Source organism: Zeugodacus cucurbitae, chromosome 4 (genome assembly GCF_028554725.1).
Source record: "Zeugodacus cucurbitae isolate PBARC_wt_2022May chromosome 4, idZeuCucr1.2, whole genome shotgun sequence".
Lineage (NCBI taxonomy): Eukaryota > Metazoa > Arthropoda > Insecta > Diptera > Tephritidae > Zeugodacus > Zeugodacus cucurbitae.
In genome coordinates, this window is record NC_071669.1 from 11,152,835 (window position 1) to 11,168,852 (window position 16,018).

At 35.6% G+C, this 16,018-nt stretch overlaps 1 protein-coding gene across 4 annotated transcripts; it reads right to left on the reverse strand.

Annotated features, from left to right (window-relative positions):
• Positions 1 to 7: 7 nt before the first annotated feature.
• Positions 8 to 10,459, reverse strand: LOC105209646 (serine protease inhibitor 77Ba-like). 4 transcript variants are annotated; one of them, XM_054230032.1, is made up of 6 exons: positions 5,226 to 5,340; positions 4,396 to 4,498; positions 1,313 to 1,661; positions 757 to 1,229; positions 517 to 683; positions 8 to 285 (listed from the first exon to the last, which is right to left on the reverse strand). In XM_054230032.1, exons 2-6 carry the CDS (start codon positions 4,409 to 4,411, stop codon positions 10 to 12), a joined length of 1,281 nt encoding a protein of 426 aa, XP_054086007.1. In that variant the 5' UTR covers positions 4,412 to 4,498; positions 5,226 to 5,340; the 3' UTR covers positions 8 to 9. The 4 variants fall into 4 exon arrangements, with proteins under 4 accessions (XP_054086007.1, XP_054086008.1, XP_054086009.1 ...); XM_054230033.1 differs by having other exon boundaries at positions 5,276 to 5,294; XM_054230035.1 differs by lacking the exons at positions 8 to 285; positions 517 to 683; positions 757 to 1,229; ... (1 more) ...; positions 4,396 to 4,498; positions 5,226 to 5,340 and adding exons at positions 6,941 to 7,218; positions 7,481 to 7,647; positions 7,721 to 8,193; ... (1 more) ...; positions 9,751 to 9,854; positions 10,406 to 10,459.
• Between the last annotated feature and the right edge of the window lie 5,559 nt (positions 10,460 to 16,018).

Consider the following 16,018-nt stretch of genomic DNA (forward strand, 5'->3'; position numbering starts at 1 on the left):
AGCATACTTTTAATTTTTTTGTGGCAAAGTCGGTGACGAAATTTGCCCGGCGAATAATAACATATTGGAACCCTTTTCCGCAATCAAATATAAGAACGGACGATTGAAGTAGAATTTCGGTGGCGAAATTTTATTAGCCAAAATGGCGGCGGTGACTGCAGCTGCTTCAGTGCCCTCTTCATTTACAATTATTTTAGTGCTTTGCATGACGTCCTTCACGTACAAACTGTTGGCCAACGCGTCGAGGTCTACAGTTTTCGGATTGAAAATACTCTTTATGCCCAACTAGGAAGTATTTAGTAAAGAAAGTAATTAATATAAAAAAAACTACAGCTAAACTACAGTGGAACTTCACTAACTCGAATCACCATAATCCACAAAAAAACTTCGAGTTATAGAGAATTCGAGTTATGTAAGGTAATTTGTATGAAATTTGACTTCTAATTGCCAATACAAGAGTTCGAGTTATGGAAATTCAACTGTATTTACAACAATGAGCTTTATATATGTACATACTTTTTCTAGTGAGCCTCTTAGCGGTAATGTGACTGTTGTCTCGAAACGTGGCAAATACACCTCAACTTCTTGCTCACCGAAAGCTAAATCGTCCTCCTCCAGTTTATTGAATATCGGCCGTACACCGATTTTTTGCAAATTATGCACCACTTGATTGACGGAGATGCCTACAAAGGATACAAAAGATTTGAATTTAATTTTTCATTTGCAACTGTATGCATTTTCAACATGTTACGCCACCTTTATTCGGTAGTATAGCCAGCATACACAAGCGATTTTCATTGCCGTAAGGTAATTCGAGTACGTGCGCTTGCAGCTCCACCATTCGAGTGTAGTTGAAGGGTGTCATTTGGAACATCATCTCAACCTCACCCACCGGCTTGCCATTCATATCATAGAAGGTTTCTGTGCGTGTCTCACTTTTGTTGAATGGCGATTGCCATTGTCCTTTGAAATACAGCGTGGATGTTAGTAGTAATTTAGTGCCTTCTACAACATATTCATCGAAGGCATCCTTTATGAGTCCCTTGGTTTCTGTGTTTATGGCATTGTTAATGAAATTTAACGATGTTTGCGTATCGCTGAAATTCAAATTTTGCACTCTGGCATTGTAACAAGTTGTTAGTGTAGCTTTGTAATCGTCAGTGACCTTCTCGTAAGTGTCATAGTACATTGCTTGTAAACTCTCCACTTGTATTGTCGGTGTTTTACGCCTATAAATATGCATTTTGTAGTATTTAAAAAAAAAAAATTATTTAAAAAAATATATAATTATAAAAAATACTTCCAAACTCACAACAAAAATTGCTGCACCACATTGAATGCCTGACGTAGCACCTTAGGTTCCACATTTAAGTGTAGCGCTGTGTTCAACTCGTGCAATGTATTCTGCGATGCGGCTTCCACCAACAACAGTAAAAGCGCCCATACGGAAAATGGTGAAAAGACAAAGTCATTATCTCCCGCTAGACTGGATATCTCCGTAAAAAGTTCCAAACCAAATTTCTCTGCGCCATCCGCAATGCTGAGGAATTGTGCTCGATTTGTCTGCAGCACCGTACTTGCATTCTCTAATTTCGAACAATGTTCGCTGGCAGTTAAGTGCATTAGGATGCACAAGCTGAACGACAGCAATGCAAAGTATGCTGAAAGTGTAAGAAGAAAAAGAAACAAGTAAGTAAGGACTCGTTTTTGGTACAGAGAGACACATTTAGAAGAAAAGGATTCCCTGTGTGAATTGAATTAAAATAACTGACAGATTTATTTTCGGTGAAAAATTGCACTTAGTCACACGAGTTCTTCATGTTCGATATACGGGGCCTTGTAGAGTTATAGTCCGATTTCGATAATTCTTCCACAAGTGATACGTCAAGACAAATATAGTATTTGTGTAAAGTTTTATTCCGATGTATAGTTTATAAAAGGAACGAATCAGATGTCAAATTTGAGTTATATGAGTAGTAGGCGTTCTTGTGAACCTATTTCGCCCATTTCCCATCGGTAATATCAGTATGTAAAAAAAAGACGGTTATGAAACTCCTGACCATTATTTCAAAACGATATTTAAAACTGCAACTAACTATAAGCACTCTTTGCAGCAGTTAACCTCCTATGATTTACGAAGTACATCGGGAAATTTGCAACCAAGCTTTTGAATAAAGAAAGTCCAGTTCCTTTGACTAAAGACACTAGAGTATCTTTGATTAAACTCTTTAAGTCAATCTCTTTGACTAAATACTGAAAAATCTCTTGAGCTCCTAAGATATTAGATGATAAAATCTCAAGTTCTCTCTCGCTGAACCAAAACCAACTCTACAAGTTCCTCATCATATCAGTCCTACTTTATGGTGCAGAAGCGTGGACGATGTCAACATCTGATGAGGACGGCACTAGGAGTTTTCGCGAGAAAGGTTTTGCGGAAGATTTACGGTCCCTTAAATTTTGGGAACGGCGTATATCATGGTCAATAGAATGATGAGGTGTATGTGTTATTCGATGACGTACCCATATGTAGTTCAGTGAATAAAAAGACTGCAGCTACGCTGGCTAGATCATGTTGTTCGAATGGACGAAAGTACTCCAGCTCTGAAAGTGTTCGATGCAGTACCCGCTGGTGGAAGCAGAGGAGATGGAGACCTCCACTCCGTTGGAAGAACCAGTTGGAGAAGGACCTGGCTTCGCTTGGTATAACCAATTATTTTTGTGCAGTAGTATTTGGCATTTCATCGTGGAAAGATTTACGTCTGAACAACGTTTACAACTTGTTCAATTTTATTACGAAAATTCACGTTCTGTAAAGAATGTGTTTCGCGCACTTCGCCTAACTTATGGTCAACATAATCGGCCTACTGAGCGTACTACCATAACCCCACTCGAGACCTAGTATTCATTATTGAATAATATTCAACCAAATAGACCACGTGAACACGCAGTGAAGAAAATAAAGCAGACGTATCTGAGCGGGTACCGTGGATAGGCGATTCGGTGCCGTTCGTATCAACTCAGACTGCTGTATGGAACGACTCGGCCCATTTTATGTCGAGATCTTAAATTGGAAGCATACAAAATATAGCTTGTGTAAGAACTGAAGCCGCTCAACCTTCCCAAGCGACATTGCCTCGCTCTATGGGCTCTTGAAAAGTTCCAAAAACACCCAACGATTTCGAGCCAACTTCTGTTCAGCGATAAGGTCCATTTCTGGCTCAATGGGTTTGCAAAGAAGGAAAATTGCGGTATTTGGGACGAAGAGCAACCCGAAGAGATTAAAAAGCTGCTATTTAATTCAGAAAAAGCAACGGAGTTATAATCGGTTTATCTCTACTACTATTATAAAGAGGAAAGATTTGTATGTATTTTTGTAATGAATAAACTCGAAAACTACTGAGCCGATTTCTAAAGCTTTCACCATTGGAAAGCTACATTCACCCCGAGTAAAATAGGCTATATTTATTGCTAGAATCTCAACTTTCTGGAAATAGTTCCCAGGTGAGGGTATCAAAAAGACTCCGTGGTGGAGAATTTTAATCTGACTCTGAAAATCGTCCTGCAAGTCATTCTCTTCGCATCGCAATCGCGTGTCAGAGAGTCGAGTAACAAGGGCTCGCGGCTTCTTGAAAAAGCGTGAAATTTCAAAATCGTCCAAGTACGCGCTTGAGAAGCGAGTAGCGTGTGCAGCGGCTTGAAGAACAAAATATTAGAAATATACAAGCATACTAGAGCGTCGAACTCTGAGCGTTCATAATCAGAGAGAAAGACAACGGACACCAACGACTATAGGTCGAGGTCAAGTTTAGCTCATTGCAATTAAAATATAATTTAATGTTCGAATTTTCCTCATTTTACTTTTTTAAAAACCGGAAAGTACATACAAATGTATGGGGGTGTGTAATAACCACTTCCCTTACATGGCATCAGTCAATGGATTTATTGAGAGAACACAACTATTTCCAGTCGAGATATGTAAAGTCTAAAGTTTATGCCAACAAACCCCGCTTCGATTCAGGCCTTGGAGCAAAACACCAAACATGTTATTCGCCAGTTACCAGTCGAGATGCTCGAACGAGTCATAGAAAATTGGACTCAACGGATGTACCGTCTGAGATGTACGGTCAACGTTTGAAAGAGATAATCTTGAAAAAAAAAAATAAATTCCAAAGAATGCGGCTTTCGAATGATAATAAATATTCCCCATTAAATTTGAATTTTCTGTTTTGTTTTTGTTTCTTTAAAAAAGTGGGGAACCACGAAATGGATTTGGAAGAATACATTTGCTGGATACCAATAAAATTAAAAATATATGAACTATTTTTTTTTAACATTTAACTCTTATTTTATGCATAAAATATTGTTTAAAAACAACAACAATAAAACCAAACTCACCTTTACGTAATAACATAATGACGTTATTAATACTGTCGCACGAGTATTACAAAGTTTGTTGAGCGTTGTTTTGAAACGCGTGTAAATTTTCACTCGGTGCTTCCTACAAAATAATAATCTTATCAGTTAAAATTAAAAAAAAAATAATTAATTTTATTTGGAAATTCACTTGTAATACTTGTGATAATTAAGAGAGAGAGTTATTCCAAGTATTACTAATTGAATCACTTGTTAATATGAAATCGTAGTTATATATACATATATATCACATTTTATATATATCTACATATGGATCACATATTATATACACATTAATTTATTTGCGTATGTTGTTACGTTTATTCTACAGAACCAACAAATCTACAACACAGACCCAACACGAAAACCGGACTACGATTTAATCGTTGCTTGTTTAAAATATATATATTTTTATTATTTTGTATTTCTTGCTGGTTGTTGTTGTTGCTGTATTTATAATTCGCACGGCAAGCTAGGAATCTTTTTTAGTTGTTTTTCGTAGATAAGGCTATTAAACTTGTATATAATTAGCTGTAGCATAGCAGCGCTTTGTAGATTTGTTTACACAGTGTACATTTGGAAATCGAAAATAATGTCGTTTTAAAATTAATTTTGAATTTATACATATATATATATTTTTTTTTTATATATATTTTATATAGTATATACCTATATATCTATATAGATTACATATAGATATGCATATAGATTTGTATTTTCAAGATCACTGCACTGAACGTTCAACAAAAATACATACACACATCTGTGTATATTATATATAATTGTATGTACATATTTGATTAGCGACTAACTTATCGTTTTGCGAGCATCTGTAAATTAAATATGTTGCAGAACACAGTACCAATTCTAACCATTCACTGCGAGTAACGTTTGCAAACTGAATTAAAATTCAACAAAGCGCAGCTTTTGAACGCTCCAACGGCTCCGCTTGGAGATGTGATGCTCTCAAGCCGGTCTAATCGAGGCACAGTGGGTTGTGGGTGGACAAAACTGCGTTATTTATACTCTCGCAAAAAAGTCGCTAAGAGAGTATAATAGTTTTGTTCACATAGCGGTTGGTTGTGTCAAGCAGAAATAAAAGAGTTAGAAACCAAAGTCATCAGGCTGACGAGTAGAGTTGAAATCCGGTGTGGTCGGTGTAAGCTGTAACTTGGGTAAAAATTGAGTTATCTTAATGACATTTGGTACACATATTCCTTAACACACTGTGGAGGTTGGTATTGAAAATAGGCGAAATCGGTCAATTGCCACCCCTTCAAAATGGCGAAAACCGAAAACATATAAAGTGTCATAACTAAGACATAAATAAAAAAATAAGTAACATTTGGTACAAGGGATCGCACTAAGAAGGGGCACATTTTGATGTATTTTTTTAGGAAAGTGGTCGTGGCTTACTAAGTTTTTCGTAAACTACTAAAGCTATATAAACCAAGCTCTCTAGAGTCGTTTCTTTTAGCCACTTCATTATACAGTTCAAAAGTGGAAGAAATCGGCTTATAACCATGTCCACTTCATATACAAGGGTTATGTTGAAAACTATTAAAAATGCTTAAATTCACTTAGGAAAAACTTCAGAAACACTCAATTTCGCAGAAGAAATGTCAGAAGAAACTGCACTAAAATTTTTTTCCAATTGAAAATGAGCGTGACTTCGCTCACTTATGGGTCAAAAACCATATCTCCGAAAACACTTGACCAATCTTAAAGAAATTCGGCTCATAACATTTTCCTGGTGACCCAATGAAATTTTTTGAAAATGCGGAAAATCGGTTCACAACCACGCCTACTTTCTATGTACCAAAACTTAGAAGTCGATCTGAATCGTTTACTTTACAATATAAAAAGTAAGCACTAGTGCAGATATTGGAACAGAACTTTGCTGAAAATACTGCATTTATAGTGTGACATCGTCATTCTAAAAATCGTCGAAATTGGACCATAAGTTTTCAAGGCACCATATATCGAACACGAGGATCTCAGTGCTTCTAATAAATTTTTGAACGAAAATATAGGTCAGTCTCTCAGATATTTTGCAGAAAATCAGAGGTAATATTTTTTTTTAAAAATATGTCTAGAGCTCGATGAGAATGTGGAATATGAGGAATGCGAATCTGAAATCGATATTACGGATAAGGATAAATCGGTCGATTTTAACCCTAGAAGGGTACGGTTAAATTGTAGGCGCTTATAGGTACCGATGAGTAAATTTTATAAAACAATTAACACCATTCAATGCTTGCGGGAGCCGACTTATGACAGAGTGGGACAAGCACTGCTAGTGGCTTGACTTTCAGTGTGGCCAACCTGCTGATTTACGAACAAATCTATTCCGTATGTGAGTAAATTTTACTCACAGTACCCTTCTAGGGTTAATGCGAATGCAAAACAAAAGACAGAGGGACGTACGAAAAAAAAATAAAATATAAGGTTTTAAATCTTTTTTTGTTAAATATCATAAATTAGGTGAAATATATTAAAATTAAAAAACAATCACTTTCTAGCGTACTTTTAATTTTTTTGTGGCAAAGTCGGTGACGAAATTTGTCCGGCGAATAATAACATATTGGAACCCTTTTCCGCAATCAAATATAAGAACGGACGATTAAAGTAGAATTTCGGTGGCGAAATTTTATTAGCCAAAATGGCGGCGGTGACTGCGGCTGCTTCGGTGCCCTCTTCATTTACAATTATTTTAGTGCTTTGCATGACGTCCTTCACGTACAAACTATTAGACAACGCGTCGAGGTTTACAGTTTTCGGATCGAAAATACTCTTTATGCCCAACTAGGAAGTATTTAGTAAAGAAAGTAATTAATATAGGAAAAACTACAGCTCAACTACAGTGGAACTTCCCTAACTCGAATCACCATAATCCACAAAAAAACTTCGAGTTATAGAGAGTTCGAGTTATGGAAGGTGATTTGTATGAAATTTGACTTCTATTGCCAATACAAGAGTTCGAGTTATCGAAAAGATCGAATTATAGAAATTCGAGTTATGGAAATTCAACTGTATTTACAACAATGAGCTTTATATATGTACATACTTTTTCTAGTGAGCCTCTTAGCGGTAATGTGACTGTTGTCTCGAAACGTGGTAAAAACACCCCAACTTCTTGCTCACCAAAAGCTAAATCGTCCTCCTCCAGTTTATTGAATATAGGGCGTACACCAATTTTTTGCAAATTTTGCACCACTTGATTGACGGAGATGCCTACAAAGGACACAAAAGATTTGCATTTAATTTTTCATTTATAAATGTATGCATTTTCAACATGTTACACCACCTTTATTCGGTAGTATAGCCAGCATACACAAGCGATTTTCATTGCCGTAAGGCAATTCGAGTACGTGCGCTTGCAGCTCCACCATTCGAGTGTAGTTGAATGGTGTCATTTGGAACATCATCTCAACCTCACCCACCGGCTTGCCATTCATATCATAGAAGGTTTCTGTGCGTGTCTCGCTTTTGTTGAATGGCGACTGCCATTGTCCTTTGAAATACAGCGTGGATGTTAGTAGTAATTTAGTGCCTTCTACAACATATTCATCGAATGCATCCTTTATGAGACCCTTGGTTTCGGTGTTTATGGCATTGTTAATGAAATTTAACGATGTTTGCGTATCGTTGAAATTCAAAGATTGCACTCTGGCATTGTAACAAGTTGTTAGTGTAGTTTTATAATCGTCATTGACCTTCTCGTAAGTGTCATAGTACATTGCTTGTAAACTTTCCACTTGTATTGTCGGTGTTTTGCGCCTATAAGTATGCATTTTGTAGTTTTTAAAAAATTAAATTAAATTTATAAAAAAAAAATAAATAATTATAATAAATAACTCCAAACTCACAACAAAAATTGCTGCACCACATTGAATGCCTGTCGTAGCACCTTAGGTTCCACATTTAAGTGCAGCGCTGTGTTCAACTCGTGCAATGTATTCTGCGATGCGACTTCCACCAACAACAGTAAAAGCGCCCATACGGAAAATGGTGAAAAGACAAAGTCATTATCTCCCGCTAGACTGGATATCTCCGTAAAAAGTTCCAAACCAAATTTCTCTGCGCCATCCGCAATGCTGAGGAACTGTGCTCGATTTGTCTGCAGCACCGTACTTGCGTTCTCTAATTTCGAACAATGTTCGCTGGCAGTTAAATGCATTAGGATGCACAAGCTGAACGACAGCAATGCAATGTATGCTGAAAGTGTAAGAAAGAAGAAAATTAAAAATGTCAAGAAAGCTCGAATTCTCCTGCGATCAGTTGACATCGTGGTGAGTATGAAATTTCAAACACTGTCCAACAAAAAATACTGTAACGACTTAATATTGATATAGTATACGTTAACACCCTTGAATCTCTGTTTTCGTCGAAATTTTACAACCGTTAGGTTCGAAAAAAAAGCTACGAATGTGCTACGTTGCGGCTTGTGAAGTCGGTTGTGTGGACGACAAACTACAAAATTCATGTTTGCATATATTTTTACGACAATCGAGTCGACCGAGAACCGAAGTCGACTCGGATTTTGTTCCGACCGAGGACTGTAAACTCTAAATTATTCTACAAAATTATTTCAGAAATTTTTTCTACCACTACTACGTACAACTATAACGGTTATGAAATTCCTGACCGTTATTTCAAAACGATATTTAAAACAGCGACTAACTATAAGCACACTTTGCATCTGTTAACCTCCTAAGACTCACGAAGTACATCGAGAAAGTTTCATCCAAGGCTTGGAATAAAGAAAGTCGGGTTCCTTTGACTAAGGACTCTAGAGTCACTTTCAATAAAGTCTTTAAGGTATCTTTGACTAAATACAGAAGGGTCACTTGAACTCCGAACATGGTATGTGATAGGGAACAGTATTTATTATTATAATTGGCGCTTAAAAACGAATTTCGGTGAATGGGTGATGGAAGTTACATAGATATTCACTGGTAAGGTATTTCTTGTTGGTCGAAAATTGGGATCGAAGCGTCCGTTTTAATATGTTCCAATATCTATAATACCACATTGGTCACAGTTCGATGTTGAAGTAGTAACATATATGTTTACTTCTTAGTTAGTTTTAATTCCGAATATTTTTCATTGGGTCTCATTATATAACTATCGATGGTGGTTGAAGCTAACATTATAGACAAAGGAAGTGTCAGGCAGTCTAGAAGCAACTAAGGTTGGATAACAATAAAATTTTGGTTGATATTACTTTTCAACGGTTTCTTGTAATGATTTCTATACGAAATATATTTTAAACATTTAACTCTTTTTTTTAATAAATTAGTATTTGAAAAACAAAAACAACAAAACAAAACTCACCTTTACGTAATAACATAATGACGTTGTTATTACTGTCGCACGAGTATTACAAAGTTTGTTGAGCGTTGTTTTGAAACGCGAGTAAAATTTTCACTCGGTGGTTTCTACAAAATAATAAGCTTATCAGTTATAATAAAAATAATTAATTTTTTTTTTTTGTTTTTTTTAAATTGTGATAATTAAGAGAGTTATTCCAAGTATTACTAATCGAATCACTTGTTAATATGAAATTGTAGTATAGAAAATAATGTCGTTTCAAAATTAATTTTGAATTTATACATATATATATATACATATATATATATATATATTTGTTTTTTTATTTATTTATATATTAGGTCTACAACTTGCTTCCGGCTATCTATCCATCTATTGGAAAACGGCAGAAGCAAAGTTGTAGACCTAATATATACATATATATTATATATATTCAATATGTTGATATAATAATTTATGTTGTTTTCCATATAGATTTTCATTTTCAAGATCACTACACGATCAGCGCATTAAGCCTCAACGTTCAACAAAAAATACCGATGTCTATACATATATATTTATATTAAATATAATTATATATACAAATTTGGTTAGCGATTCTTATTGTAGACTAAATTATCATTTTGCGAGCAACTAAATATGAAGCAGAACACAGTACCAGTTCTAAACCACTTACGGCGAGTAACGTTTGAATGAAACTGAATTTAAATTCAACAAAGAGCAGCGGTTGAAGCTCCAACGGCTGTGCTTAATGATGCTCTCAACCCGGTCTAATCGGCGCACAGTGGGTTGTGGGTGGACAAAAACGTGATAAATTTATAAAAAAGTATTTTAAAATAAAGTGAATCTTCCCAAAAAAAAAATTGTAAAAATTAAAATAAATTAGTGAACAAAAACGGTGAAAAAACTCAATTGTGCTGATTGTTTTTTATTTGTGTGTAGAAAAGTAAAAATACTTAATATTTCGAAAATTAAAAAAAAATATTTAAAAAAAATTAAAAAAATATGTATATTAAACACACATGGCATAGTACATACTTGAAAATGTCCATTTTTTCGCCTTATTTTTTTTCAATAAATATAATTTCAAAAATAACACTGTTATCAAAAAACTTAAATTTTCCTTAATTTTTTTTTATATTTCAATAAAAATTGTTTTCGAAAGAAAACATTGTTTTCATTGTTTTCGAAAGAAAACATTGTTTTCAAAAACAATTTTACTTTCATTTTTTTTTTTAATTTTAATTTTTAAATTTTTTTAAATTTCAAAAAAATTCAATTTCAAAAACAACACTGTTTTCGAAAAATGTTTTTTTCTTGTTATTTTCTTTAAATTTTTTTCACATTTTGATTCAAATTTTTTTTTCGAAAACATTTTTCTTAAACATTTTTTTTACCTTTTTTTTAATTTCAAAAATTAAATATTAAATAAAATTCCAAAACAACACACTGTATGTGAAAAAATGAGCACTGAAAACGTGACGCAACCCATTGATAGCTTAATCGCGTATTAATTTTCACATTTCTTTTGTTCTTGTTGTTCTCAACAAAGTATATAAATTTATTGTTTATAAACAATATTCATAATTTGACACTTAATTTTATGTATAATTTTTCATGCTAAAACTTTCATTATGCAAATTAGTGTAAAGTGATTTCTAAGATTTTATTTATACTAATTTTGCGTAGACTTATCTTCAGCATCTTTAAATTTCTATATAACGCGGTTCAAAGGTCAAAATTGCTGATAATATACTAACCAAAAAGAATCGGTATATGACTGTAACCGATGATACAAATCCATGTAGTACTGTACTGAAGATGTCTGGTGAAACTTTGGTAATTGCAAGACAGTTAGTCGATCTTATGGTCAGAGAAGGTTGAACGAGGGTTTTTGTTTCTCAAATCTAATTAATGTAAACACGTAGTCCACCTTAGAATGCATTACATATATTGTATAAAGAATCTTAATAACGGGTGATTTTTTTGAGGTTAGGATTTTCATGCATTAGTATTTGACAGATCACGTGGGATTTCAGACATGGTGTCAAAGAGAAAGATGCTCAGTATGCTTTGACATTTCATCATGAATAGACTTACTAACGAGCAACGCTTGCAAATCATTGAATTTTATTACCAAAATCAGTGTTCGGTTCGAAATGTGTTTATCGACAAATTTTGTTCAGCGATGAGGCTCATTTCTGGTTGAATGGCTACGTAAATAAGCAAAATTGCCGCATTTGGGGTGAAGAGCAACCAGAAGCCGTTCAAGAACTGCCCATGCATCCCGAAAAATGCACTGTTTGGTGTGGTTTGTACGCTGGTGGAATCATTGGACCGTATTTTTTCAAAGATGCTGTTGGACGCAACGTTACGGTGAATGGCGATCGCTATCGTTCGATGCTAACAAACTTTTTGTTGCCAAAAATGGAAGAACTGAACTTGGTTGACATGTGGTTTCAACAAGATGGCGCTACATGCCACACAGCTCGCGATTCTATGGCCATTTTGAGGGAAAACTTCGGAGAACAATTCATCTCAAGAAATGGACCCGTAAGTTGGCCACCAAGATCATGCGATTTAACGCCTTTAGACTATTTTTTGTGGGGCTACGTCAAGTCTAAAGTCTACAGAAATAAGCCAGCAACTATTCCAGCTTTGAAAGACAACATTTCCGAAGAAATTCGGGCTATTCCGGCCGAAATGCTTGAAAAAGTTGCCCAAAATTGGACTTTCCGAATGGACCACCTAAGACGCAGCCGCGGTCAACATTTAAATGAAATTATCTTCAAAAAGTAAATGTCATGAACCAATCTAACGTTTCAAATAAAGAACCGATGAGATTTTGCAAATTTTATGCGTTTTTTTTTTAAAAAAAGTTATCAAGCTCTTAAAAAATCACCCTTTATTTATCTAAGATCCAGCAATAGAATTGCACCGACTTCGAAAAGATACTTTCGTTTCAATTTCTGGTTCCCCAAAATCAGTAAATGTAAATACGTAGAACAGCTTAGAATCTATCTATACTATAGAGAACCATCATATCTAAGTTCCAGATTTCAATAAGGTTCTTTAGTTAAAATTTTACAATAATATTCTAATAAAAAAGTGTCTGTTGCAATGACGAATTTTTCTTAACAAATTGTCATGAACTTAAGTTGATAATGTCGCAGAGAGTTATCGGTGTTCTTAAAATGCGGTTATTCTCGAGATTGGTACTCGGAATGATTCATTCATATAAATTCACCAAATTCCAAATAACTCAGTTTCTTAAAAAAAGGTTTTTCCTAAATTATTGAAGGACTTAACATCTAGATTATAAGTTCATACAGTTTGTGAACTCTCACTTTTATGAAGTCTAACAATTATTTATGTTTAAGAAGAAAATACGCTAATAAAAATTAGGAGCAGGTCTTTCCATACACACATGCTATCTTGAGAATGAAATACAATATATATTTGTAAGTACATATTATTGCTTTTGAATCAAGCTTTGAGTCACCGCAGTACAATCTCTTATTTAGTTGAATATTGAGTAATTTTCTGAACCGCGAAGAGCATACTAACTGTGAGAAGTTTTTGTATCTCAAGTTTATTCGCGAAGGGACGGGAAGGGGAAGGGGAATTGTTTACCTTTATTGTACAACTCTCAGCGAGGAATCTCTGAATGTATTCCTGAACTGATAAACATCCAGTGAAAAGCTTTCTTCCTTACGGCAGTGGCTTTGAACTTGTTTTAGTCATTGAAAAACAAAGCAGACAAACTGGAATAAAGATCAAAAGCCTAAAAAGATTATTGATAGGTTTAAAAACAACTTTGTCGAATTAAGAGGGCTTAGAATCATCCTCTAGAATATTTGGGTTTGTCTTGAGCTGCCCAAGGTTGTTCTATGAATCGAGTATAAGTCGATAACAATAATAATAATAAATAATTTAGTAAATATCTGAGCCTTTACAAAGATGAAGGAGTGCGTTTAAAGACATCTTAAATAATCTTTTTTTTGGTTCTACTTTTTCTCTGAAGAGGGTATATAGGGAATTGCGGTAGAACCAATTGCACTTATCAAGGGAATTTCCGAAGTGTTACTAACTTACTCAATCGCAGAATAAACATGTTTTATTACGAGAGCAGTTTGATAAACCACTGAATTTTTAAAGATAAGCACATGATCTTGAGCAAACGATTATGATTTTTCAATTGAAATATTGAGGTTTTAAGAAATGTCCGCTAAATGAAGTGATTCCTAGAAGAACGAATATTTCACTTGAAAAAATGTTGACAATTAATCCTAGCTTAAATTCTAACTTTCTTCAGTAAAATATGTATGACTTATCCAACGGCCCTCTCATGAAATAAGTATGAGGAAGGCATCAACAAACCGGTTAGAACTGTTCAATTTCACTTTTACAACTGTGATGATTTCAGTTGACAGATTACAAATTGCTGATTTATCAAGGGAATTCCCATTTGTGGACTCATTTAATATCGCGCACTTGCCGTAGAATAACAAGTTGTTGTGATTTGTTTGCGGTTGAGCGGCTGTACTAGTTATGTCTCTCACATCATTTGATATAGCTTAAAGTTCAATTGATACAATACATTTACATATATGAAAATAAAGTGATAGTGTTTTGATCAACAAGGGTAGTCATTCTTCTTCTTGACTGGCGTAGACACCGCTTACGCGGTTATAGCCGAGTCTCTACTTTTGGCAGTTTGCCGCCAATTGGTTATACCAAGTAAAGACAGGTCCTTATCCACCTGGTCCATCCATCGGAGTGGAGGTCTCCCTCTTCCTCGGCTTCCACCAGCGGGTACTGCATCGAAAACTTTCAGAGCTGGAACACTTTCGTCCATTCGAACAACATGACCCAGCCAGCGTAGCCGCTGTCTTTTTATTCGCTGGACTATGTCTATGCCGTCGAATAACACATACAGCTCATCATTCCATCGTCTGCGGTATTCGCCGTTGCCAATGTTTAAGGGACCATAAATCTTCCCCAAAACCTTTCTCTCGAAAATTCCTAGTGCCGTCTGATTGGATGTTGACACCGTCCACGCTTCTGCACCATTGTTCGTGTTGTTGATGCTGGTTCCCAGATATACGAAATTATCTACAACTTCAAAGTTATGACTGCCAATAGTGACGTAAGAGCCAAGACGCGATTGCGCTAACTGTTTGTTTGATGACAAGAGATATTTCGTCTTGTCCTCGTTCACCTCCAGACCCATACGCTTTGCTTCCTTATCTAGGCGGGAAAAAGCAGAACTAACGGCGCGGGTGTTGTTTCCAATGATATCGATAGTAGTGATAGTAGTCATTGATAACCTTTAATATTGCTCGAGTTATACCAAAATGGGATTGAAGAAAGTCTGATAAATCTGTTAAGCCCTTAAATTATGACTAGTAAATCGAGTTTAGAGCTTTTTAATATTTTATTCAGAGCTTACTAAGCTTCAAGAATTTAACTGAGACTAAGCTTTGTTTAAACTTTTTTACTCCAGCACCTCTGACGTTATTTTTCATATTGTCGCCAAGTCCACTTTGGAAGCTTAGTTTTCCGATTATGCATTCGTTGTCTTTTTATAAGTTATTCGAATTATTCCCTTACTTCTGTTTAGTTAGTCACCAAACCATTTTAAACCATCTGCAGAAGGCTGGATACACAAAAAACTTGATGTTTGGGTGCCGCATGATCAGACGCTAAAAAACATTCTGGACCGAATCAACGCCTGCGATATGCTGCTGAATCGGAACGAACTCGACCCATTTTTGAAGTGGATGATGACTGGCGACGAAAAATGGATCGCATACGAAAATATCAAGCGAAAACGGTCGTGGTCGAAGGTCTGTGAATCGTTCCAAACAGTGGCCAAGCCGAGATTGACGGCCAGGAAGGTTTTGCTGTGTGTTTTGTGCGATTGGAAGGGAATAATCCACTATGAGCTGCTCCCATATGACCAGGTGCTTAATTCTACCATCTACTGCGAACAATTGGACCGCTTGAAGCAGGCGATCGACCAGAAGCGTTCAGAATTGGCCAACAGGAAGTGTGTAGTGTTCCACCAGGACAACACCAGACCTCACACATCGTTGATGACTCGTCAGAAGCTGCGGGAGCTCGGATGGGAGGTTTTATCGCATTCACCATATAGCCCGGACATAGCGCCAAGTTATTACCACCTGTTCCTGTCCAAGGCGAACGCCCTTGGTGGTGTAAAGTTAAACTCAAAAGTGGCTTGTGAAAAGTGGCTGTCCGAGTTCTTCGC

Bases quoted from the DNA above. Each gene is read 5' to 3' on its own strand.
- LOC105209646 (XM_054230034.1), bottom strand. The intron at 684-756 runs GTGGCGTAACAT...TATCCTTTGTAG, and splicing joins GGCTATACTACCGAATAAAG to GCATCTCCGTCAATCAAGTG. The intron at 286-516 runs GTATGTACATAT...AATACTTCCTAG, and splicing joins TAAGAGGCTCACTAGAAAAA to TTGGGCATAAAGAGTATTTT.